This window comes from Delphinapterus leucas, chromosome 10, assembly GCF_059928025.1.
Source record: "Delphinapterus leucas isolate spDelLeu-1000000601 "Yukka" chromosome 10, BTC_Dleu_Yukka2, whole genome shotgun sequence".
Taxonomy (NCBI): Eukaryota; Metazoa; Chordata; class Mammalia; order Artiodactyla; family Monodontidae; genus Delphinapterus; species Delphinapterus leucas.
In genome coordinates this window covers 22,968,594-22,995,835 of record NC_143138.1, presented here as the reverse complement: position 1 = coordinate 22,995,835, position 27,242 = coordinate 22,968,594, and the positions used below count along the sequence as shown (strand labels likewise).

The window sequence follows — 27,242 nt, the reverse complement described above, 5'->3', positions numbered from 1 at the left end:
TGTTTTTAGTTTTTTAAGGAACCTCCACACTGTTCTCCATAGTGGCTGCACCAATTTACATTCCCCTGAAACTTTGGTTTGTTTGATTTCTTTTTTTTTTTTACATCTTTATTGGAGTATAATTGCTTTACAATGGTGTGTTAGTTTCCGCTTTATAACAAAGTGAATCAGTTATGCATATACATATGTTCCCATATCTCTTGCCTCGTGTGTCTCCCTCCCTCCCACCCTCCCTATCCCACCCCTCCAGGCAGTCACAAAGCACCGAGCTGGTCTCCCTGTGCTATGTGGCTGCTTCCCACTAGCTATCTACCTTACCTTTGGTAGTGTATATATGTCCACGCCTCTCTCTCGCTTTGTCTTGTTTGATTTCTTATCACTAATTTGTTTTTGTGGTTAAATCAGGGTCATGAATTATTGGGAAGGAGACTGCTGAGATGATGTTCCCTTCTTAGGGCACCACATCAGGGAGCTCGTGGTATCAACGTGCCTTATCACTGTGATGCTAACCTTGATCACTTGGTTAAGGTGGTGTCTGAAAGAATTCTCCACTGTAAAGTTATTATTTGTCCCTTTGTAATTACTAAATATTTGGGGAGGGGTATTGAGACTATGCAAATATCCTATTTTTGCTTAAACTTTCATGCACTAATTTTGGCAACTATTGGCGCATCTTGCCTCAGCTATTATTATTGTGGGTTTGTCCCTCCTTCCTTCTATATTTATGAATTGGAATTCTTCTGTAAGGAAAGTAGTGCCTTCTCCCCACTTTATTTATGCGGTTATTTACATCAGTGTGGACTCACAGGTATTTATTGTGTTCTGTGGGTTTTGATATAATACTATCACAATTTATTTTGTTGCTCAAATTTCGGCCATTGTGAGCTCTCTCAGGCTGACTCCAGTGCCTTTTTAATATTCCCCGTCCTTTCTTCAAAGGACTTTTCTCCACTTTGGCATCACAAGATGCCCCATGCTCATTTTGGATTTTCTCTGCCCAGGCCCTGGAATCAACCATTTCTATTAAATCTTTTTTCTTAAATAAGCTTACAGACAGTGAAATGCACAGGTGTTAAGTACTCAGTTAGGTGTGTTTGACAGATGTCTATTTACCTGTGTACCTAGCAGCCCAACCGAGATATAAGACATTTCTATCATCCAGAATGTTCCCCCTTCCTAAAAATTCTCACCCCTGTGGGAAATTAGTGATCTGCTGTCTGTCACTGTCGATTAGTTTTGTCTATTCTAGAATTTCAGACAAATGGAATCATACCGTAGGTTCTCTTTTGGTTTGGCTTCTGTAGAGCTGTTTAAAGCTGTTTTGTTAATAGTATTGCAAAATGTACATCAATGGCCTTGGTCCTGTTAAGAAGGCTCTGGCAAAGGTCCAGACTATGAGAACCATGGCAAGGGCCAAGTTGATGAAACAAAGGTGAGTGATTCATTTGCCCAAGGAAGGATCAGCAAATGCGTGTGATGAGCAAGTGACACCAGAACCCTTGACAAGGGCTTGACTTTCAGCAAGAGTCCAGTGCTGACACACAGGCTTTTTGTACCTGTTCTGAGGCCTGGTTTTTCAGGGACTGCTGAGAGCCTGGTTCCTGACAGCACAGGCTGGGCCCGCCCTTGCAGAAACTCGCAGCATGTTCTCCCTGCCCAGGACTGCCACTGGGGCTGCGAGCCCGCAGGAGAGCAGGCGAGAAAGGAGGTGGCTTACACCTGTCTTCTCAGTGAAGAGCAGACCTGTGTGGCCAGGAAACCAGGGAATGTGCCACGCCTCGGTACAGCCCCATTAGCAAGACCTGCTCTGCTTCACAACTGGTGTGATCACCCCCCAGCCCCCTTGTGCCCTAATCTTGCATAGACTTTCTTGTTGTGCAACACAAACTTGTGAAGTCCAGCATCTGCCTTCCCCCATCTTTCCTGATTCCATTCTTCCATCAGCCCGGAGGCCTTCAGGGAATGGGGATAGAATGGGGAAGAAAATGGGACAGATATAAAGTCTGGATTTCACTCTAGGGATTTGAGAGCTGGGAGAACACAGGGAAGAGGGGTCTTTAGGATATAAGAAACCTCCATTCACAGTGATAAATAAACACACAACCACAGAGTCTGGTTCCGCATATATTAGATGCATTTATTTAATAATTCAGTCACAGGACTGTCAGAGGCTGAAGCAGAGCTGGGAGGAGCAGCCCTGGGGGCAGGAGGGGCAGACACTCAGAATCGCAATCCAGGTCAGCTCCCTCTCTGCCCCCGAGGACGGTGATGCTTCTGGCTTCAGGGATGCTCAGGCCACTTGTGTCTCCCAGTCAGCTCCATAGCTGCAGGAGGAGACAGCTCTCCTCTGCAGTCAGTTACAGTGGCCCTTGACCCTTCTGGAACTTCATAACAGCCGTGAGTGCATGGCCATGGGGTGGTAAGAGATCTACGTTGAAGAGGTTTCTTAGGCACAGAGAGTTTCTCTAGAAAACAAGAGGCTGAATAGCTTCAGAGTCTTGCCCCCCTCTTCAGTGCTCTCCGATCCCAAGCATCTCCCCTCCTGCCAGCTCTCTCCCTCCTTGTTACTCCTTCTGGTCCCCTTCTTCCCCTCATCAGTTTCCTCTGAATATGTCTTGGCTTTTTGACTCTCTGTCTTGCTGACTCTAACCTGCTGTTTCTGTCTTTCCTGATTTTCTCATCCTTGTTACTCCCACAGTGACTCTGCTCTCTCTAGCTTAGTTCCTTCCTCACTTGCCTGCTCTCTTTCCCTCAGAAAAAGGGTTTCCTATACATCAGGCGCTCATGAAATGGAAGAGTCCAGTGAGGAGAATCACAGCCACCGCAACCAAGGCCAGAGTAACTAGCATGACTTCCGACAGCCTCAGGTGTCTGCTAGGGTTTTCCTCTTTCATTGGAGGAGCAGTACTTGTGCTGGTGACCCTGGAGATAGTAGCTGTTGTGTTAGTTCCACTGGACAGTGTGGTTGATCCAAGGGAGGTAGCTGTAGTGTTAACATTAGAAGTTACAGCTTATTAAGGAAGGATGGCTGATTAGCTCCACTGGAAATTTTGTTTCCAGGTGTTGTGCTAAGTGCCACATATGAATTAGTACTTCAAATACTCACAATACCTCCATGAGGTAGGAACTGCTGCTACCCAGTTTCATAGATAGGGACATTGAGGTTTAGAGAAATTAAGCCTGGTCCCAGGTTAGAGAGCTAGCAGGTCATGTAACAGGGATTTAAACCAAGGCAGCCTGACATGAGAGCCAACCCTTAACCCATATACTACTCCACATTCTAAGTCACATGACCGGGGGAGTCACATGACCCAGGGTCACAGGTATTAATCCTTCTCTAACTATTCATGATACTCTTCAGATAAAGAATATAAAAGAGATAGTTGAAGGGCCCATGTGTATAACTGAGCTACCCTCCAAACAGAATTGTACCCTTCTTCCAGAGGAGAAATAATCAAAGGGAAGTTTGGGAGGGGAAATAATGTGCATTTTCACTATCAGGTAATTCTTATGCACACAGAAGTTTTGGAGCCACCAGGTACAGGATCCCACATGACCTTGGCACCTGGCCTGGCAGAGAACTAGCCACAGGTAGCTGGAGGAGATAAGGTCTCCCAGGATTCCAGGAAGGGACCCAACCTCCTTGCTTAGTGAATCAGAGTTAAGGTGAGGCTCATGCTTTTTCGCTCTATCTCATGCCTCTTTCCTACCTGTTCTGATTTTCCATCCCAATAACAACCAAGCTCTTGGCTTCCCAGATGCCTAAATACTCTCACCTCATCTGTGACTCTATTCTTCTGCTGGGATATAGGTTTTTTTCCCCTTACCTATTACTTTCTTAGTATTATCTGGACTAACATAAATATTGCAAATTTAGGCAGAAGACCTAAATAGACATTTCTCCAAAGAAGATATATAGATTGCCAACAAACACATGAAAGAATGCTCAACATCATTAATCATTAGAGAAATGCAAATCAAAACTACAATGAGATATCACCTCACACCAGTCAGAATGGCCATCATCAAAAAATCTAGAAACAATAAATGCTGGAGAGGGTGTGGAGAAAAGGGAACCCTCTTGCACTGTTGGTGGGAATGTAAATTGATACAGCCACTATGGAGAACGGTATGGAGGTTCCTTAAAAAACTGAACATAGAATTACCATATAACCCAGCAATCCCACTACTGGGTATATACCCAGAGAAAACCATAGTTCAAAAAGACACATGCACCCCAATGTTCATTGCAGCACTATTTACAATAGCCAGGGCATGGAAACAACCTAAGTGTCCATCGACAGATGAATGGACAAAGAAGATGTAGCACATATGTACAATGGAATATTAGTCAGCCATAAAAAGAAACGAAATTGAGTTATTTGTAGTGAGGTGGATGGACCTAGAGTGTGTCATACAGAGTGAAGTAAGTCAGAAAGAAAAACAAATACTGTATGCTAACACATATATATGGAATCTAAAAAAAAAAAAGGTCATGAAGAACCTAGGGGCAGGATGGGAATAAAGATGCAGACCTACTAGAGAATGGACTTGAGGACACGGGGTGGGGGAAGGGTAAGCTGTGACAAAGTGAGAGAGTGGCATGGACATATATACACTACCAAATGTAAAACCGATAGATAGTGGGAAGCAGCCACATAGCACAGGGAGATCAACTCGGTGCTTTGTGACCACCTAGAGGGGTGGGATAGGGAGGGTGGGAGGGATGGAGACTCAAGAGGGAAGAGATATGAGGATATATGTATAGCTGATTCACTTTGTTATAAAGCAGAAACTAACACACAACTGTAAAGCAATTATACTCCAGTAAAGATGTTAAAAAAATATATTACAAATTTAGATTTAGGGGAAGAGTCCAAAAACTTCTTGTTAATGCCTCTGATTAGGGTTATGGTCAGAGTCAAGAGAGAAACTAGGGGAATTACCTGGCAGTTCAGTGGTTAGGACCCCGTGCTTTCACTGCCAAGGACATGGGTTCAATTCGTGGTCCAGGAACTAAGATCCTACAAACTGCGTGGTGCAGCAAAAAAAAAAAAGAGAGAGAGAGAGAGAGAGAGAGAGAGAAACTTAGTGAGAAATTGAGATGGGAAGCTGGCCTATGGACAGGGAATAGATTTTTTTTGTTTTGTTCAGGGGCATAAACAAATGAGTCAAAGTCAAGGAGGGGCAAATTCTAGAAAAAATTCAATCTGTGCAAGTGTGGAACAGCCCCCTGACAAGTTTAATTAGAGGGAAGGTGACTGCTGTCAGAGATGTTGGAAATGGATTCTTGCCTACTGTGGGTTATCAGGCATTAACTTTAAGATCCCTTCCAACTCCAATGCATCTGTATTTGGGATTGGTTGATTACAGAAGAAATAGTCCAGACTTATGGGCAGAAGAGTTGTTACTGGGAACAGAATAGAGAACAAATGCTGGGTTGGATTGAAGAGAATAGAGCAAAATATTGGTCCTTACTTCTTTGATGAGAATGAGAGCTAACAGGAAGAGTGTGCATCCCAGGACTGGGCAACACTTCCCACAAACACTACTCAAACTTCAAAATTACCTTCTTTTAAACAAAATTACTCACTATTTCCTAAAAATAATAGAAGACGAAACAACAGCCAGCATTCAAGGGAAAATGTTTTTCTCTTCATCTTGAGATTCTCTGCCTTGCAAGCCTGGAAAGGAACGTTCTTGAGTCCCAGATATGATTAGGCCTAGAAAGGAAAGAAAAAGAACTGAGGGTCTTGAAAAAGAAGAGTCTCAAGTTGGAGATCTGAGGCTGGAGTTCTGGGGGTTTTGGTCTCCAAAGAATGGGCCTACAATGGGAAGAAAAACACCAGTAGGCAGAACCTGGGGTTGCAGACTGGGGACGCTGGATGCCTGGTCCCTTAGGATCCCTCCACAGAATGTCACCTCTTTCTTTCTCTTTCAAAGAAGGTCTTTATAGCGTCATCTGGGTTGGGCCGGAGCTGGGTATATGACCTGTTGTTCTTCCAGCTGTGGGCAGGTAACAGAATACCTGAACTCAGAGAGAAGAGGTATAGAGGCCAGGAGATCCATGAGAATGAAGAGTGACATGGTCGCATTAGGCAGGGCCTCGGGAGGAGCAGGAAGTAGTACAGTTCAAAGGGATCATGTTGTCAAAGTGGAGGGGACTCATCCTCTGAGGCAGGGATGGGGCTAAAAACCTGTTCTAGCTCAAGACCTTGTTTCCTGGAGAGAAGTCCTGAGTAACTGGGATAACTGTGTGGGGGCAGGGTACAGGAAGGTAGACTTGATGAGCAAACTTTAGTTGGAAGGACACATCAAGTGAGTTTCACTGTGAATGGGGATGGCGGCCTGGACCTCTGGGTGCTGGTGAGCATGTGATAGGCACACATCTTGGATGAGGTGGGAAGAGAGACTCACGGATAGACTCTGGGATCTCTGAGGTATGGGAGGTGGGGGTGGGGAGAGCGGGGCTTGGGCTGTTGAGGAGATGGGACCAGTGGTGTACCACTGTCAGTGTATACCTGTTTGCAAGGACCCCAAATTGTTAAAATTTCAGGATTTCTGCAGCATAGCCATCATTAAAAATTTGAGTTCTAATTTGATACTATGTGTAATCAAAACAAGGTGTCTCTACCCCCTCCAGCCATGGAGGCTTCCTGGAAGAGGAACCATTTCAAATTCTTTTTTTTTTTTTTGGAGCGCCATGCGGCTTGTGGGATTTTAGTTCCCTGACCAGGGATCAATCTCAGGCCCTCGGCAGTGAGAGCACATAGTCTTAACCACTGGATGCCAGGGAATTCCCCTGAATTCCCCTGAATTTCAGATTCTTTAAATGTTTGGGTGAAAGAGTATTCACTGCGTGTGAGGCCTGATGAAAGTGAGCTGACAAGCAGGAGATGAAGATTCATCCCACAGATATTCAGTGATTTCCTACTATGTGCCAGACGTTGTACTCCAGTAAACAAAACAAATAAATTTGTGTTATTTTGGAGCTTATATCTAAGATATGAGAGAACTGTGAATGACTGAGTTTTAAAAGCAGGAAGAGAATGGAATGTGGTAGAAAATGTGGTGTTGGATGGGGAGTGGTCAGGAATCTAGATTCTAGGATGCCCTAGGAAAGGGCTTGGTAGTTGATCTGCCCACTGTCTGCGATAGGAAGTCCCATGTGGGGGATGGATGAGGAGTGTGGTCAGTAACAAGTCAGTATTGGGATCTCAGCACCCTGGTCTAAGGGTAAACATCCCAATAACATTTCTAAGTAGAAAGATGTTTTCTCTACAACCAATTAGAGTTACAGGGTTTGTTTTATAGTGCAGGTTTGCTCATATATTAGCACTTCTCTCGTCTCTTTAGTGGGGATTACAATCTGAACTTCACAGGGTTGTGAAGATTAAATGGTGGTATATTAAAAAACTCATAGAAGTCACTCAGAAGCAAAGTACAATAGCAAAACAAACACAAAGTTTAAAAGATAAGCATTTCATCTGGTTACAACATACATTAATAAACTTTTATTTTTTAGAGTATCTTCATTTCTTAGACTGTCTAGTAATTTTCTTCTTCATCCCACAACATCTGGAGGAGACACAAGCAGGGAGGAAGACTCTTCTTAAGGACAAAGTCAAGCTCTGGAGGGCATTGAAGTGACCTGGGTGGAGGGAAGATGAGGAAGCAGCTGCCATAAGAGTAGTCACTGTGCCCATCCCCACGCCCTGTCAAGCAGCCTCCTTGATCCTGGGATTCTGAGTCATGGGGAGAGCCAAGGGAATACGTTTACTTGACTTCACTCTAAGCCTGATGAGGCTGTGGGTCTTCCAAACCAATACGCTGCCTGAGTAACCTTGTTGGTCAGACATGGAGAGGCTTTCCTTGGTCCTGTCCTTGACCCAGGCCATAACCTATGGCCATTCGCTGGGAACATTCTGGTCTCCCATCTTGACTCACTCCCCCATCATTGTTCTTTGTCTTCTCCTCCATGACCCTTTCGTCCGCCAAGGTTTCCTCCCTTAGAATGTCTCCCATTATCCAGTGTCCATAGCCGTGCCCTCTTCAATGACCTCCTCTAAGGTCTGCCCTGTGGTTGTCACTGGTGTGGCCTTTTCCATGGTCTCTTTCATGGCCCCAGGCCTGTGGTTTCCATGATGGCTTCCACAGAAGACACCTTGATGGCTCATTTCCACAATCATCTTCATGACTGTGGCTCATTTCATGGCCCACATTGTAGCTTTCTTCATGGCCAAGGCCACAGGCCCCTCCATGGCTCAGTTTATTGTAGAGGCTGCAGAACAATGGACCCAGGCCAAGGTCATGGGTGTAATAAGTGTCAATGTTTCTTAGAGGCAGAAGAGTATCCCTCTAAAAGAGAAAGATGTGGATATTTTAAGAGAGTACTCCTCTCACATTTCACAATCCACCTGGTTGACTAAAATCACAGACTTTCACTTTTTTTCAGGTATATATCTTTATTTTACTGAAACTGAAATTAAAATTAATAACAGTAAGCAAAGCAAAGCACAGCAAATGTATTATAGAAGATATATATTAAAAGGTCAGAGGTATAAAAATGAATGGTTTAACCTTTTCCATATTGTTCCTGCTTTGAGGATTTTTAAAAATTGAAGTATAGTTCATTTACAATGTTGTGTTCGTTTCAAGTGTACAGAAAATTGATTCAGTTATACCTATATATATAATATATACTATATATATTCTTTATCAGATTCTTTTCCATTATAGGTTATTACAAGATATTGAATATAGTTCCCTGTGCTATATAGTAGGTCCTTGTTGTTTCCCTGTTTTATATATAGTAGTGTGTATATGTTAATCCAAACTTCTAATTTATCTCCCTCCCCCTGACTGTTCCCTTTGGTAATGATAAGTCTGTTAGTCTATTTCTGTTTTGTAAATAAGTTCGCTTGTGTCATTTTTTTAGACTCCACATATAAGTGATATCATATGATATGTGTCTTTCTCTGTCTGACTTAACTTCACTTAATATGATAATCTCTAGGTCCATCCATGTTGCTGCAAAGGGTATTATTTCATTCTTTTTTATGGCTGAGTAATAGTCCACTGTGTGTGTGTGTGTGTGTGTGTGTGTGTGTGTATGTATATGTATATATATATATATATATATATATATATATATATATATATACATAGCATCTTCTTTAACCATTTATCTGTGATAGACATTTAGGTTGCTTCCATGCCTTGACTATTGTAAATAGTGTTGCTATGAACATTAGGGTGCATGTATCTTTTCGAATCAGAGTTTTCTCCAGATATATGCCCAGGAGTGGGATTGCAGGATCATATGGTAACTGCCTTTTTAGTTTTTTAAGGAACCTCCATACTCTTTTCCATAGTGGCTGTACCAATTACATTCCCACCAACGGCGTAAGAGGGTTCCTTTTTCTCCACACCCTCTCCAGCATTTATTATTTGTAGACTTTTTAATGATGGCCATTCTGACTGGTGTGAGATGACACCTCATTGTAGTTCTGATTTGCTTTTCTCTACTAATTAACAATGTGAGCATCTTTTCATGTACCTATTGGCCATCTGTATGTCTTCTTTGAGAAATATCTATTTAAGTCTTCTGCCCATTTTTTGATTAGGTTGTTTGTTTTTTGATATTAAGTTGGATGAGCTGTTTGTATATTTTGGAAATTAACCCCTTGTTGGTAGTATTGTTTGCAAATATTTTCTCCTAATCTGTAGGTTATCTTTTTGTTTTGTTATGGTTCCTTTTTCTGTGCAAAAGCTTTTAAGTTTAATAGAGACTAAAAAAAAAATAGAAAAGATCAATGAAACTAAAAGATGGTTCTTTGAAAAGGTAAACAAAATTGATAAACCTTTAGCCAGACTCATCAAGAAAAAAAAGGGAGAGGCCCCAAATCAATAAAATTAGAAATGAGACAGAGAAGTTACAACTGACACCATAGAAATACGAAGGATCATAAGAGATTACTAAGAGCAATTATACGCCAATAAAATGGACAACCTAGAAGAAATGGACAAATTCTTAGAAAGGTACAATCTCCCAAGACTGAACCAGGAAGATATAGAAAATATGAACAGACCAATTACTGGTACTGAAATTGAATCAGTAATTAAAAAACTCCCAACAAGCAAAAGTTCAGGACCAGATTGCTTCACAGGCGAGTTCTACCAAACATTTAGAGAAGAGTTAACACCTATTCTTCTAAAACTTTTCCAAAAAATTGTGGAGGAAAGAACACTTCTGAACCCATTCTATGAGGCCATCATCACCCTGATACCAAAACCAGACAAAGATATCACACAAAAAGAAAATTACAGGCCAGTGTCATTGATGAACATAGATGCAAAGATGCAAGTGGGATTTATCCCAGGTAGGCAAAGATTTTTCAATATCAGCAAATCAATCAATGTGGTACACCACATTAACAAACTGAAGCATAAGAACCATATGATTATCTCAACAGATGCAGAAAAAGCTTTTGATAAAATTCAACATCCATTTATGATTAAAAAATCTCTTCAGAAAGTGGGCATAGAGGGAATATATCTCAACATAATAAAGGCTATATGTGACAAACTCACAGCTAACATCATACTCAAAGGTGAAAAGCTGAAAGCATTTTCTCAAAGATCAGGAACAAGACAAGGATGCCCATTCTAGCCACTTTTATTCAACATAGTTTTGGAAGTCCTAGCCACAGCAATCAGAGGAGGGAAAGAAATAAAAGGAATCCAAATTGAAGAAGAAGAAGTAAAACTGTCACTGTTTGCAGCTGACATGATGCTATACATAGAAAATCCTAAAGACACTACCAGAAAACTACTAGAGCTCATCGATGAATTTGATAAAGTTGCTGGATACAAAATTAATATACAGAAATCTGTTGCATTTCTATACACTAACAATGAAAGATCAGAAAGGGAAATTAAGGAAACAATCCCATTTACCATTGCATCACAAAGAATAAAATACCTAGGAATAAACCTACCTAAGGAGGCAAAAGACCTGTACTTCGAAAACTATAAGACACAATGAAAGAAATTGAAGATGACACAAACAGATGGAAATATATACCGTGTTCTTGGATTGGAAGAATCAGTATTGTTAAAATGATCACACTACCCAAGGCAATCTACAGATTCATGCAATCCCTATCAAATTACCACTGGCATTTTTCACAGAACTAGAACAAAAAATTTTAAAATTTGTATGGAAACACAAAAGACCCTGAATAGCCAAAACAATCTTTTTAATTTAATTTTATTTTTTATTTTTGACTGCATTGGGTCTTCATTGCTGCACGTGGGCTTTTTCTAGTCGTGGCGAGCAGGGGCTACTCTTCGTTGTGGTGCACGGGCTTCTCATTGTGGTGGCTTCTCTTGTTGCGGAACATGGGCTCTAGGCACACGGGCTTCAGTATTTGTGGCATTCGGGCTCAGTAGTTGTGGCTTGTGGGCTCTAGAGTGCAGGCTCAGTATTTGTGGTGCACGGGCTTAGTTGCTCCGCGGCATGTGGGATCTTCCCAGACCAGGGATCGAACCCCTGTCCCCTGCATTGGCAGGCAGATTCTTAACCGCTGTGCCACCAGGGAAGCCCACCAAAACAATCTTGAGAAAGAAGAATGGGGCTGGAGTAATTAGACTCCCTGACTTCAGACTATACTACAAACCTACACTAATCAAAACAGTATGATACTGGCACAAAAGCAAACACATAGATCAATGGAACAGGATAGAAAGCCTAGAAATAAACCCACATTTATATGGTCAATTAATCTATGACAAAGGAGGCAAGAATATACACTGGAGAAAAGACAGTCTCTTCATAAGTGGTGCTGGGAAAACTGGACAGCTACATGTAAAGAATGAAATTAGAACATTCCCTAACACTATATACAAAAATAAACTCAAAATGGATTAATGTAAATGTAAGACCAGATACTATAAAACTCCTAGAGGAGAACATAGGCAGAACACTCTTTGGTGTAAATCACAGCAATATTTTTTTTTGGATACATCACATAGAGTAATGGAAATAAAAACAAAAATAAACAAATGTGACCTAATTAAACTTAAAAGCTTTTGCACAGCAAAGGAAACAGATTTTCACTTTTTAAGAGAACCCATTAAATTTTTTTTCTTCCTAATCTTTTTACATCTCTGTGTCTCTCTTCATATCCATGTGTTATCTTTTATTTCTCTCATTGTGAAAACATCAAAATAAGGAAAAAATCAAATAAAATAATAACCTCACTGTGTCTATATTCTAATTTACTATGCTGTACCAATATAATGTGGTGGAATTTGCAAAGCAAAAATAAATCAACATCCCAGGGTTCAGGGGATGGGCCACCAAAGAACAGGAATCCGTCATTGTATTACTAAGGAAATGCATGTTTGTGAGACCAAGTATAACTTTTCTGGATGAGCCACAGTTTTGAAATCCAACATATAGCCTTTCAGTTAAAAACATGGATTCCTGAAATTAAAAGATCCTGGGTTGAGTTCTCTGCTGTGTGCCCTTCAGTAAGTTTGTTAACCTCTTTATATCTCCTTGCATATGAAATGTGAATAGTGTCCTTATGTATGAATAGTGTCCTTGTATATGAAATGAAGATAATAATAACACTTTCCCCATAGTGTTATTGGGGGGATAAAATGAAATAACACATGTAAAATGCTCGCATAGTACCTGCCACAAAGTAAGTGCTTAATGAATATTAGCTACCATTATTATTGCTATTACCTCTTGGTTTTGAATAAGAGAGTGCCAGCATGTTTAGGAGAAAACCAGTGGAAGTGAGTCTGTATGTGGTGCCCTATAATTCGAGGACATTTTAGAGTTTAAAAGGAATAATGTATAGTTGGAATGGTCTTCATCATTTATACCCTGCCATCTTCCACACATTGTTTAAGGTACCTCTCTATAACAAAAAATGTAAAATAAAAAATTCAGAACAAAAAGAAAATACAGGGCTTCCCTGGTGGCACAGTGGCTGGGAGTCCGCCTGCCGATGCAGGGGACACGGGTTCGTGCCCTGGTCCGGGAAGATCCCACATGCTGCGGAGCGGCTGGGCCTGTGAGCCATGGCCGCTGAGCCTGCGCGTCCGGAGCCTGTGCTCCGCAACGGGAGAGGCCACAACAGTGAGAGGCCCACGTACCGCAAAGAAAGAAAATACATTGGAATAGGGGAGCAAGTCCAGGTGAAAATCTGAATGTAGAAGGCAGTCTGGAACTGGTGTGCGGGGACAGCTCTCTCAGCCTCCACAAGTAATGTTAGGAAGCCTGTGAGCTCTGGCTGAGCTCTGGAAACCTCTGCATCTCATCAGGCCGTTTTTGTCTCCTATCCTCTCTGGTTTCTACCCCTGTTATTCTGCCTTGATATTACTTCCCCTACATTATTCTACCGTAATATTTTTTGCTTGTAAGATTTTTGCTGATCACCCTACCATGCTTCTCTGCACCAAAAGATATGTTTATAAACATAAAAAAAATTTCCTGTGGCTTGTAAGTGTTAGATTTCTCAGTCCTCAATAACATTTTGGTGAAAAGTAAATGAAAATGTTTTTCTTATGCAATGTTTTTATCTTTCCCCCTTCTCCAACTCCGCAATGTTTTTCCATATTTTCAAGAAAATGTGCAACATGAACCTTCCCAATATAAAAAATAATAACATAATTTATAGAGTGCTACCAAATGTACTATTCTAAGGGCTTCACAGCAATCTCATGAATTGGGTACTGTTATCACCCTCAGTTTTGCAGATAAGCAAACTGAGACCCAGGAAAGTGAAGAAATTTGTGGGAGGCCACGCTGAGCTTAGATTTAAAACCGGAAATTCTAGTTCTTCAATCTGTGCTCTTAGCAGGTATGCTGTACAGCTTCTGGATCTTCCTTTTGTCTTAAGGTAAAACATTAGGGACTTCCCTGGCGGCACAGTGGTTAAGATTCTGCCCTCCCAGTGCAGCGGGGCCAGGTTCGTTCCCTCATCAGGGAACTGGATCCCACGTGCATGCTACAACTAAGGGTTCGCATGCCACAACTAAAGAGCCGGCAAGCCACAATTAATGAGCCTGCCTGCCGCAACTAAAGACCCAGCACAAATAAATAAATATTTTTTAAAAAAGATATAACATTAATCAGCTGGAAGTAAATGTACAACTTATAATGTCTTTCTCCTTGAAAATCATGCAAAATATCCAACTGTGATCTAAACCGAGAAACTCTTGAATGAGACAGAGTTTCTCCTTATGGAGAACGGTGTATAAGCCAGGGAAGCGTGCTTCATAGTAAGTTGCTATTTCCCAGCAAAGTTTTACAAATCTTGAATATTCTAAAATAGGTAGACAGACAGATAAGGTGGGTTGATTTGCCATAGGGTTTCCGCCTGGGTTAAACAAGGGACTGCCACTCTTATTATTTCATACTGATGACAGCATACTGATGACAGCTCTGCTTTCATGAGTTGCTCCCCCCAGAAGGATGTATTCTTTGACAGGAGATGAAAGAGAAGAGATTGTTAAGCAGAAATCTTTTATCACCCCTGCTACCTCACTCTACAATATATTTGAATAAATAACATCTTAACATGTCCAAAACTTCCCCGTTTATTACACTTCTTTTAGCCCCTAATAGGAATTTATGTGAGGCAAGGGAAAACATGAAGCCCTACTCTGGGTATACAATGACTAAATTAGAAGAGATTTTGAGTTATCCCTTTATTTGCACCCTGGAATTTTTTGCACCTAGGGAAATCCACCATAATAATATAGGAGCTAGAATGTAAAAGGTGGGTGGGTGGCTATAGAAGGAAAGCTAGAAAAGTATAACTGGCAGATGCTTTGACCACAGCCACAAAATACATATCGAAGTTGAAGCTCTGGAAGATGATTCCCATAAGATATCCCACACCTGCATAATACTCTTCAGAAAGTCTTCATATACCTCCAAGGGTATGGGCAGACTCCATTTAAAGATCATTGCACTAGGCCAACAGTGCAAAAGCGCTTAATCCTATCAACTTCCTAGACCTCTGCTTGGGTCAAACTTCCTTGGTGAGCTGGGGCTTTGTTGGGTTAAAACATGTTTCGTCCATGTAAGCAGATCCCATGATAAAAGTTGAGTCATGATGCTTCCTAACTCTATGTACACACTCCAGTTTCTGGGAGTAGCGAGATGTTCACAGTGTAACCATGTCAATTAACCACAAGCTGAATTACTTACTCACCGTGGTTTCATCTCTTTTCATCTCCCACTGTCTCAAAGTGCCCATTGCTGTTTATCTTTGGAATTCAAAATTTTTATTTACACGATATGCCTGCTGGGTAATAATATTTTTACAGCTTTATTGAGATATAATTTATATAGCATATTCTCCTGTTTAAAATAGATGTTAATGGGGTTTAGTATATTTACAGAGTTGTTATTAATAAGCCCTTTCAACTTGCAGACTAAAATCTTTCTTCCCTGTTGTTCTTTTACTTCCTCTGGTCTATCTCTTCCTTTTTTCTCTGTTTTGAATCTTACTACTTGTGTGTTAGTCCTCCTGAATCAATCCTCCAAGTGTCTTCTATTCTCTATGTCAGTGATTTTCATCTCTGGTTTGTTGTATCTAATTGAGCTACTTTCTCCACTTGCTCTTCTAAATAACTAACTTTATTCTCAACCAGCATCTTTGAATTTGTCTATTACAATTTTAAACTTGAAAATGCATGTTTTACATTTTAAAATTATCTAAATGGACTCCCTTGCTTTATTTTCACATTATGCTTTCCACAGTTCACACCAGTGGGAGGCAACTTTCTAGGGGGTTCAACTCAGCTTCTTTCCGGTTGCTGGATCCCTGTAGGTTAGATAATGATGATGGGCCTGTACATGGCTCAGCATGGCCTCACTGACTAGGATCAACCGTCTGGTTTGCTGACACTTGAGAAACCCAATGAATGGTGGAAGGCAGAGCAGTTTCCACTGCTGTGAGTTGGGGTGAACCCGCCAACAACCTGCTAATTCTCTCCTGAGGCCTCTGTCCCCAGTGGAAGTCGTGTCACTGGCCTCAGGGATTCAGAGCAACCCAGCCTTTCAAAGCAGCTCGCCTCTGTCCTCCAAGACCTGTAGGATCAGAGAGCCTTCTATCCTAGACCATGAAAGGGGTATGTGCAGCCTTTGTGGGAGGGGAATTCATGAGAATCTCAGGCTTTACCCCAGGTGTCTCTGCCATGACCCTCTTGAAAGGAAATCTTAGCAGGCCAGGAAGTGTTTCCCTTGATAAAAACAGGAAGCACTTTCTCTCTGCTTCCAGAGGCAGCACTGAGAGTGAGAGTATCCGCCAACACCTTCATTCTTACAAGTAACCCAGGTCTAGAGCAAACATAAACGGCCTGGAAACTGTGGCTTTGAGTGACCTCCCTCCCCGCCCCTCCCCCCACCCAACAGCATACCTCCTCCTGTCATGCTCTGGGTTCTGCATGTGCTAGAACATAATCTCTACCTACCACAGGCTTAATCCATGAGCCTGTAGGATCTGGGCACCTGCCCTCCCTTCTCATCTCTCCCAATTCAATTCCCCTCTCAGTCTGGGAGATTCTTGGGGGCACAGGGTTCCTGCTTGGGGCAAGAAGCATTAGAAAAAGGGGACAGATATGGATGATGTCTCTGGATTTTACTGTGGAGATTCTGAATGCCAAGTGGATTCTAGCATGGGGTTCTCTCATACAACCGGGAAATTCAACTCGGCGCAGCAGACACCCACTCGTGTGCACACACAGGTTCTCTCTGTGATACAGTTTGTATGTGTTTATTTCTTAGCTGAATGACCAGCAGAGTCTCCTCTTTCCAGTGTCTGGCAAAAGCAAGAGAGAGGGAGGAAGTGTCTTTCCCAATACTGGCAGAGACCCAAACAAAGCTAGGAGGGGACTCCTGGGGACGAATGAAAGGACACTCAGATCTCTGGTCCCCCAGGCTGGCTTCCTCTGTGAGGAATGTGGCTCTCTGGCTTCAGCAGCCTCTTAGAGCCCATTGTGGCTCTCTCTCAGCTCCATGGCCACTGAGGATACAGGTCTCCTCCAGAATCCATTAGGGCTCCACCTAGACCGGTGGTGGACCGTGTGATTCCCTCCAGGGCCTGGGCCGAGGTTTGGGCCATGGAGTGGATAGACAGCTGTGTCAAAGACATTTCTCAGGGACAGGGAGTTTCTCTAGAAAAAGAAGGCAGAATCATTTCAGAATTGGATTCCCCCCCACTCCCGAGAAGCCTTCACCAGGGACTCCTTCTGGAATCTTCTCCCCCTTTAAACCATTTCCCTCATTCAGCAGTCCTTCCACCAGTCTTTATTTCTTCTTTTGCTCCCCTTTCCCACAAGTCAATAGCTTCCTTTGCACATTGATTGGCTCCTCTGGTTCTAACTTGCTATGTCTCTTTCGTAGCTTTCTCCTGATTTTTCTTTCCTCCCTACTCATCCCTAACTTGGTGGCCCTACTATTCATACCTTATTTCCCTATGTTCCCTATTCCTTCCCCCCAGGCAATTTCCTATATATTAGGCACTCACCACACAGAAGTAGAGCCCAACAAAGAATCCCACAGCCACTATAACCGAGACCAGAGAGATGAGGAAGATTTCCCATGGCTTCAGGGACCCACTGGGCCCTTCATTCACTGTAGTTCCAGCACTTGTGCTAATACTGTTGGAAGTTGTGATTATTCCAATTGTCAAAGGTGTACCAGAGCCTCCTGCAGTTGCACTGGATCCAGTGTTGGAGGCCGTGGTGGTCCCACTGGAGGTTGTGCTGGATCCAGTACTGGAGGTTATGCTGGTCTCACTGGAGGTCATACTGGAACCAATATTGGCAGGTGTGCTGGTCTCACCAGAGGTCATGCTGGATCCAGTATTGAAGGCTGTACTGGTCCCCCCAGAGGTTGTGCTGGATCCAGTGTTGGAGGTTGCGCTGGTCCCTCCAGAGGTCAGGCTGGATCCAGTATTGGAGGCTGTACTGGTCCCCCCAGAGGTTGCGCTGGATCCAGTGTTGACAGGTGTGCTGGTCCCTCCAGAGGTCAGGCTGGATCCAGTATTGGAAGTTGCGCTGGTCCCTCCAGAGGTCATGCTGGTTTCAGTATTGGAGGTTGTGCTGGATCCACTGGAGGTCACTTGGGATCCAGAGTTGGTGGCTGTGCTGGTACCACCATAGGTCATGCTGGCTATAGTGTTGGAGGCTGTCCTAGTCCCATTGGAGGTTGCACTGGATCCAGTGTTGGCTGTGGTGGGTTCACTGGAAGTTGGGCTAGGTGTGCTCCCACTAATGGAGGTTATGCCTAATGATAATCATAGATGGTGACATATATTGAGCATATCTACTTTCTGCTCAATGGTTGGTTAAACTCGTTACTTGGATAATTCTATTTAATGCTCACTACAGCCCAATGAAATAGATATTATTATTATCAACAGCTAAGATGAAAAAATTGAGGCTTAGAAATGTTGACACTTGCCCAAGTGTGTACAGCTAGTAAGTAGTAGAACAGGCATTTGAACCCAGGCCATTGAATCTGCACTTTTAGCTACCATGCTAAGTCACCCTCCACATCCACCCCCAACACCAGGGTTACATGACCTAATTTCACGGATAGTAAAGCTTATTCCATCATCTGCTGTACAGTATTCAACACAGATGAGAAGTGTTACAAAGGAGTGTAGAGCCCAGGTGGGACTAGCATATATTGCTTAATTCATTATTAAAGTGGTATTGCTTCTTTCTTGGAAAATATTTCTGAGTGTTATTCAGAAAACACCTATATTAGAATTATCTGGGGACCTTGTTGAAAATAAAGATTTCTAGGCAAACAACTCCAGACTAAATGAATCAGAGTCTGAGATAGGCCTAGGTATCTGGGTGATTACATATGCATTAAAGTTCCACGGGCTCCTGATTACAAGGCAAAGGTTAGAAAAGAGCAAGTTATATGTAACTTAAATATATAAGATCTCCCAGGATTAAGGTCTGCAAATCAAGATCTACAGGTATAGGGAAGCATTTCCACCTTCTTGAAGGCTCAGCTAGAGTTAAGGTTGTGCCTATGTTTTGCCTCTCACTACCTTGAAGGACAAAGATGCTTAGCCTCCCCAGATAAACAAAATTTATCTCATTTGTGGCTCATTTTACTATTAATTTGGACATGAGCACCTAGCACCTCACCCCACACGTGTGTAGCTTATTTGAACTAACATAGTATTAGAGTTTAGCTCTATTTGGGGGAGGCCCCCTAAAATCTGCAATGGGGTACAAATTGGAGTTAAGGTTAGAATCATGAGTAAAACTAAATAAGAAACTGAGATGAACAAGAGTAGGGGTGACGTAAAAGAGGGAGTGGATTTGATTTGAGAAGTTTTGGAGAATAGAATAGTTGAGTCAAAATTGTATGAGGGTGGGGCTTCCCTGGTGGCGCGGTGGTTGAGAGTCCGCCTGCCGATGCGGGGGACACGGGTTCGTGCCCCAGTGCAGGAAGATCCCACATGCTGCAGCTGGGCCCATGAGCCATGAGCCACGGCCGCTGAGCCTGCGTGTCCGGAGCCTGTGCTCCGCAACGAGAGAGACCACAACAGTGAGAGGCCCGCGTACCACAAAAAAAAAAAAAAAAAAAAAAAATTGTATGAGGGCTAATTTTGATTCAAAATGATGAATTCTCGGGGAAGTATCCTGATGGCCTAGTGGTTAGGATTTGGCACTTTCACTGTTGTGGCCTGGGTTCAATCCCTGGTTGGGGAATTGAGATTGTGCAAGCCGTGTGGCACTGCCCCCCCCCCCAAAAAAAAGAATTCTCTAAGAAGTCATGCTTCCTAGTTGCACAATAGGAGACGGCCCGAGGAGTGTTTAATAGAGTGTCAGAGGTGCGGAGCAGGGTGGGAGTTAGTTTTGACTTAAATCCTTTTCTCCTTGGCCTGAGGCTGACTGAGGCTGATTGTGGAATAGGGGTTAAGGACACGAGAAAAATTAAGATTTTATAATATAGAAGAGTGATATTTTAAAATAACAGTCAACTCTTCTTGTTATTAATATTTAAACCCCAGCCATATCTCACAGGTTATTACCATTTTATAGATGCAGAAATGGAGGCACAGAGAAGTTAACTCACCCAAAGTGTACCAGTAACAGATGGAGCCATGATTCAAACGTAGGCAATTGGAGACCAGAGTCCACAGTTTTAACCACTGTGCTCTGACTGCCTCCCAGGTGATACCTTATTAGACTGAAGCGATTGGGGTGAAATGATGACCCTCACTCTATGGCGGAGAACCAGCTATTCCTAGTGCCGGTCATCATCTCCCACAATCCCTCAAAAGTTCACAGACCATCCACCTTTAAAGAAAAGCACTCACCATATTCCAAAAGTAGGAGATGCAACAGTAACCAGTACATAAGGCAAATGTTTCTTTTCTGCATCTTGATCTGCCTCTTTGTGGCTGGTAAAAAAGATGCTTGGATCCCAAATGTGGCCAAGACCTAGAAGGCAAAGAACAATATTCTTGAGAAAGGAGAGTTCAAGGTGAAGAGATAAAGGCTGGAGCTTTCAGGAGCTTGGTTCTCCTACGTATGTGTTCTTGGAAAGAATCTGGAGCTTAGCGGGGTGGGAGACTGGATGCCTGGGCTTCTTGAGCTTCTTTCACACAATGTTGTTGCCTCTTTCTTTATCATGGAAGAGCTGCAGGAGCCTTTATAGCTTCATATAAGGGAGGGGTTGGGAAGTTGCCTTCTTCTTCTGCCAACTATGAGCAGGTAACAAAACAATACTGAGCCTGGGAAGGAATAGACTGGAGTTCAACAGGAAGGTGAGAAAGGAGAATGACATGATCATACTAGGCAGGGCACTGGGATGGGTTTGAGCAGGAAGTAGAATGCGATAAGGGGATCAAGGTTGTCAGAGTGGAAGAGACCCACCCTTGAGGCAAAAATAGGGCCAGAAACCTGTTCCAGTTCAAGACTTTGTTTCCTGGTCAGGAAGTCCTGTGTGCCTGCTTTTAGTACGGAAGAAGCCCTAATAGACTGAGCTGAAGGGTAGGACCCAACATCTTTGAATCAAAAAAAAAAAAAAGAGACCTCAAAGAGAGCAGTAACTAGGGATCTGGGCTCCTGGGATATGGGCAGAAGACAGACGGTATATTGCTGAGCATGCAGTAGACACTCAACAATGCACAATGACTGAACAGGAAAAGAGAGATCCATGGGTAGTGTAGCCATCTTTGGGGTCTCTGGCACATGGGGGATGAGGGTGGGGGAGAGTGTTGAATATGCAGGAACAAGCCACCTGTCACACTCATAGCAGGTAAAGGGGTGGTATAGGGCCCCCCTTTTAAAAAATTTTATTGAAGTATACTTGATTTACAATGTTGTGTTACTTTCTGCTGTACAGCAAAGTGATTCAGTTGTATATATATATTCTTTTTCATATTCTTTTCCATTATGGTTTATCACAGGATATTGAATATAGTTCCCTGTGCTATAGAGTAGGACCTTGTTGTTTATCCATCTTATATATAATAGTTTGCATCTGCTAATCCCAAAGTCCCAATCCTTCCCTCCCCCACTCCCACAAGGGCCACCTTTTGATTCTCAACCATAGGGGTTCCTATCTTGTTTGTTTTCGGAGTAATTCATAGGACTTTTTCTTCCCTGAGATCCTCCAGATGTTCCTTCTCGTCAGCCTTAATGAAGCATCTCTCAGCAAGGTATACCACGGGCACCACATTAGGAGACTTCAGGTCTGTTGGGGGAGGGAGATACTTACTTAGTCCAAGTCCTCTAGGAACTTCGAGTTGGGTCTGGATGCAGATATAGCAGCAGAAAGGACACACAGTCAGCTAAATGAGCATGACTGAAGAGACCCAAATGAGTGGAGGGTTGGGGAGTTTATGGGGAAAGCTTCTTGTGACCAGGGTAAGGGGAGTGGGATTAAAGGGTGTTCCAGTGCACAGTCTGTATGACCGAAGTCAGCTGTCTCCATTCCCTGTCAATGAGGAGAAGCTTCGTGGAAGAAACAACATCTCAGGTAGTTTATTTATAGGTGAATGGGTATCCCCGACATGTAAGACCTGCTAGAAAGAAGCTGCAAGCAGGAGGTGGCTGGAGGCATGAAGGAGCTTGGAATAAGTCAGTCTGGGAGTCCGGAGGGACAGAGTGTGCTAAGAAAGGCTTACATGCCTAGCAGCTGTAATGGGTGGTTCCTGAGGTTGAGGTGTGAGGGGCCAGTCAGTGACAGATGGGGTCCTGAACTCCCAGCAATCCTAATCTGTGGCTGTAAAGCCAATAGCACTCTAAGAAAGAAAACTTTTCTTCCCTCTAGAATTAATTGGAGGCAGAGGTCCTGAATTCAAATCCAGATTTCACCTTTTAGAGATATCCTAAAAAAATTTTACATGCATACTTATCAGTCTAAATGTAATTAATATCTTTATGCTCCTTCAAAACAATACAAGGACCTTGGAACTCTTTCATTCTTATTACCTGTCTCCCAGCTCAAACCCTAACATTATCAAGTATGTTAATTCTATCTTGTTTTTTAACTTCATGAGAAGTTATTGCTATCTGCTAACACACCATAAGAATATAGTCACACAGCTACAGTAAGCTGCAAGAGAGACTGGGAAATATAGTCCTTTGCTGGGTGGACATGTGCTCAACTAAAACTTGAGAATTCTATTTTCAAAGATGGATAATGGATATTAGTAGACAACCATAAAGCTATGACAATATCTATAGTTTTTGCAGATCTGATCCTGTTGTCTATTTGTTTTGTTTTGTTTCTTGCTGGCTTTCACTCATGGTGCCTCATTTGTGATTTGAGATTTATGACTGTAAATTTATTTTTCTTGGGTTGTTATCTAAATAAGTCCTTTGAAACCCAAGGTGAGTTCTGATCTTCCACAGTGAATTTGCATGTTTTTGCCAAGCATAGGGAGGCAATACCACTTGTAGATTCCTTTAAATTAAATTATAGGCTTGAGCTCTTTTGAATTACCTAGGTTACATGATTTTGGGCTGCAAACCATGTAAAGTGTTGTGGTTACAAGTTATTTCTCAAGAGGTACTTCCCCCATCCTCCCTTCCCTTGCACTGAGTTTAGAGACAGGCAATTTTTCTTGCATTTCCTTAGAGGAGGGGTGGGTTTGTTTTTGTTTGTGTTTTTTAATATTTATTTGGCTGCGCCAGGTCTTAGTTGCAGCACGCGGGATCTTCGTTGCGGCATGCAGGATCTTTTAGTTGCGGCATGCAGGATCTTTAATTGTGACATGCAGAATCTTTAGTTGCGGCACTTGGGATCTAGTTCCCTGACCAGGGATTGAACCTGGGCCCCCTGTATTGGGAGCGTGGAATCTTAGCCACTGTACCAGCAGGGAAGTCCCGGGGTGGGTTTGGTTTTAGTTTACACTCTCCCTGAAGGTTTCAGATTTATGTGAAGGTCTACTACAAGAGTCCTCACCTGTGTTGGTCTGACTGAGGTTGTGCTACCTGAAGGTTAAATTCACTGGTTGGGCAAAAGTTGGCTTGAGTACTCTTACCTCCTTAGGTTCCTACCTTAACTTAGTCTTTACTTTTAGCGTTCCTTACTGTCCTGCTGAATCAATGATACTTTTAAGAAGAATTTTTAGTACACCATTTTTAGTTTTTCAGCATATTTTAAGACACCTAGCCCATTATAGAGCCAGAAATTTAAGTCCTCATTGGATTGTTCTGAGAAATAAATGATCCTGTATTTAAAGGCACAGCACAGTGTTTGGTGCATAATAAGCATGCAACAATAAAGCACAAAGGAAGAGCATAAGTATATAGATGCCAAGTGTATTTTGAGATTTTAATGGTAGCACGTTGCAGTGATTTTCTCCTTACTTGTCATATAGCATTTGGAAGAGACAAAGAAGTGGGGAGGGAGAATCTTCCCAAAGATGAAGGAGACCTGGAGGACATGTGTAGGTCAAAGATGGCTTTCTGTCTACCTAGTTTGTATGATTTGAAGCTGCAAACCCAAATGAAGAATGTTATGCAATTACAAATTCTCAAGGGAGGTTTTTACTCCCCTCCACTCAGTGTCAAGTTTAGAGACAGACATTTGTCTCAGTCGCCAATGTGCAAGGTGGGCAACACAATTTCATTCTAGTTTAACCACTGAAACCTTAACCCTTTTAGGTCTCAGCTTTCTTTAGAGTCTCCTATTAGACTCCACCCCTTATGCAGGTCCTGGACTTTGTCTCCTGTACCCTAAGTGCTAAGAGGCTGTGAGAATGTAAGCTTAAATTCACCAGATACGGCAAATGCCCTCAGTGTGACAGCTGGTTCAGAGCTCTGCTTCAGCCTCTCTGAGTCTCTGCCTTCTCTTGGTTGTTGATCTAAATATTACCTACTATCTACCCAGCTAATTGATACTATCTACCCAGCTGATTGATATAGTTACAAAGATTTTTTTCAATATTTTATCCAGTAATTTTTGTTGCTTTCATTAAGAGGGGTGGTTAATGCATCTTGTCCACTATATTGCCAGAAAAGTAGAAATTCTCAAAAGATTGTTTTAAGATTACAAATTTCAAAATTGTTAAATGATAGTGCATTTAAAATTACGTAGTACAATGCTTAGCACATAGTAAGCACTCAGTAACAAAGGGGAAAAGGAGGGGAAAGAATGCTCAAACAGATAAACAAGGAAGCAAGTCATCTTGCCACCACAAATAGTATGAGCTGTGTTTTTTAAGGCTGTAATCATATCTTCCTTCTTCCTACTGGTCACACTGCGTCATGAGGAAATAGAAAAGAATTCCAAAGTGAAAGGGTACAGGTTATTACTTGTGCATTAGGAGAGCAAAGAGAAATTGTTGTGCAGTTGGTCACTGTGACTTCCTAAGAGGTTCTGAACTATGGTTAAGCTTAGGGAGAATCTTTACTTGAGCTCAGGTCCAAATCTGATGAGGCTGCAGGCCTCCTCCAGAAACACTCTCTGTTTTTCTGGCTGCCCTGTTGGTCAAACCCTCTATGATCTCTACCTTGCTCATGACCATCTCCATGGCCAATTCCCTGAAGACCTTTTGGAAGCCCATCTTGACCCACTTTATGGCCACTGCCTTCTCCTCCATGATCGCCTTCTTTTGCGATATTTCCTTTTCCAGAGTGCCCTGCATTATCCAGTCTATGTCCATACTCCCCCTTCCTCTATGTCTTCCTTGGCAGCCTCTTCTATGATCCACTTCATGGCTCTTGTCATGGCCTCCTCCATGTCCATGACTCCTGCCAGGATCCATGCCATAACCACCCCCTTGGCTGTGGCTTAATTCATGGTGCACTCCATGGCCTACCCTGTGTCCAGAGCCATATGCTCCTCCATGAACCAGTTCATTTTCTAGGCTATAGAACATTCCAGAGCCCAATCCTGAGTCCAGGTCCAGACCAAGGCCAGTTCTGTGGTCATGGAGGTTATAAATGCCTCTGTTTATCAGGGGAAAAGAAAAGTCATTCTAAAAGAGAAAAAAATATACTTTTAGAGTTAAATCCTTTTCTTTCAGATCATTAAAACTTGGATTGTCAAAAATCACAAAATTTTGCTTTTCGTCCATTCTTTGTGTGTGTCTCTCTTCCTCTCATTTATTCATTTATTCGCTTCTCTGAGAAAACAGACTTCCTGATTATTGCACTTGCATACTCTCTACGTGAATGCTACGATCATTGCTCTGTACATTGGCAAATCCGCATCCTGTACCTAGAGTAGAGTCTCCCAGAAATAGGGAGTCTTTCATTGAGTTAATCAGCCAAGAAAGTTGCACGTCTATGAGGAAAGGTAAAAACAAGAAACTTATGAAAGTTCATAAAATAGAAGTCAGAATAGTAGTTACCTTTGGCTGGGCAGGTATTGACAGGGAGGGGACACCAGAAACTACTCAGATGATAGGCATGTTCAATATTTTGAACGGGATGGTGGTTATTTGGGTGTGTACACATTTTTAAATGAATCAAGCTGTACACTTGAGATCTGTGTACTTCTTATAAGTTATACTTCAATTTTTTTTTTTAAGATAAAGGAAGGCCCATTGAGAACTAAAGGTTGGAGAACCAGCTTTAAACACTGTGGCTAAGAGAACAGGCTCTCCTGTGAAGCAGACTTGGATTAGAGCCCCAGTTCTGTCACCACCTCACCCTGTGATCTTCAGCAAGCTACTTCAGTCTCTGACTCCAGTGTCCTAGCCTGTAAAATGGGATAATAAGAGTACATGCCCCAAAGGTGGTTAAGCAGAGTTAAGGAGAAACAATGCTCTCTTGCACTTTTAGTTCTGGACCTTGCACCTAGTAAACAGTTAATAAAATGCTAGTTATTATTATTATATGTTTATCTTAAACAATTAGAGGATCGTTCATGGCTGGTGAGTCACATTTTGTTCTTGCCACAGGGAGGGATCAGAGGATCTGAAATAAGAAACACAAGTAAGCTGATTATAAATTATGCCAGCCATGGGGCTTCCCTGGTGGCGCAGTGGTAGAGTCCGCCTGCCGATGCAGCGGACACGGGTTCGTGCCCTGGTCCGGGAAGACCCCACATGCCGTGGAGCGGCTGGGCCCGTGAGCCATGGCCGCTGAGCCTGCGCGTCCTGAGCCTGTGCTCCGCAATGGGAAAGGCCACCACAGTGAGAGGCCCGCGTACCGCAACAAACAAACAAACAAATTATGCCAGCCGTTTGTGGCTCGTGTGTGAATTTTTCATTGATTTATTGTGTATTTACTCGGGCTCATCCTACACATGCTGAAGACCACTTCTGGAATACATACTGCCAAAATGGGAAAGTATATGTTTTAAAAATAGAGCAAGAAAGATATATTAGAATAGGAGATTAAGACCAGGATGTAGAATAGAATGCAGAAATGAAGTCTGCTGCTGGCATGTGGCTGTCACCCCTCCCCTGTCCCCAGAGAACTGCGGGGGGCTTTAGGCCTTGAAACAGGTGAGCTCTCAGAGCATCAGAAGCCTCGCCTACACAAGGGCAGGAGTTTCTGGGGCTTCTGTCCTTGCTAAGGGTATTTTCTTGTTATCCTCCCTTACTGTGTAGTCGAGTATTTTGAAATGGCCAGCCTATCTGAGCTGTGCTAAGGGGTACCTACAAAAGTGAATTTCTTTTCACTTGGGTAAAATCATAAAAAGAGGGGGAAAGAGCCCCGTACTCTCACCCCAGGAAGTAGCATGTGGTAATATCTATGATCGTGAAAAATCT

At 42.6% G+C, this 27,242-nt stretch overlaps 1 protein-coding gene and 1 long non-coding RNA gene across 5 annotated transcripts; both read right to left on the bottom strand.

Annotated features, from left to right (window-relative positions):
* Window positions 1-2,111: 2,111 nt before the first annotated feature.
* Window positions 2,112-7,537, bottom strand: LOC149748177 (uncharacterized). Of its 2 annotated transcripts, XR_016394579.1 has the most exons (3): window positions 5,594-7,537; window positions 4,947-5,031; window positions 2,112-2,465 (listed from the first exon to the last, which is right to left on the bottom strand). It is a non-coding gene; the product is annotated as an uncharacterized LOC149748177 (long non-coding RNA). The 2 variants fall into 2 exon arrangements; XR_016394578.1 differs by having other exon boundaries at window positions 2,112-5,031.
* A 500-nt stretch (window positions 7,538-8,037) lies between these two features.
* On the bottom strand, window positions 8,038-20,808 carry MUC21 (mucin 21, cell surface associated). 3 transcript variants are annotated; one of them, XM_089918545.1, is made up of 4 exons: window positions 20,594-20,808; window positions 20,382-20,505; window positions 17,559-18,319; window positions 8,038-8,358 (listed from the first exon to the last, which is right to left on the bottom strand). In XM_089918545.1, the coding sequence occupies exons 2-4, from the start codon at window positions 20,443-20,445 to the stop codon at window positions 8,053-8,055; spliced, it is 1,131 nt and encodes a 376-aa protein (XP_089774671.1). In that variant the 5' UTR covers window positions 20,446-20,505; window positions 20,594-20,808; the 3' UTR covers window positions 8,038-8,052. The 3 variants fall into 3 exon arrangements, with proteins under 3 accessions (XP_089774671.1, XP_089774673.1, XP_089774672.1); XM_089918547.1 differs by lacking the exon at window positions 8,038-8,358 and adding an exon at window positions 14,322-14,501 and having other exon boundaries at window positions 20,382-20,804; XM_089918546.1 differs by lacking the exon at window positions 8,038-8,358 and adding an exon at window positions 16,790-17,205 and having other exon boundaries at window positions 20,382-20,803.
* Between the last annotated feature and the right edge of the window lie 6,434 nt (window positions 20,809-27,242).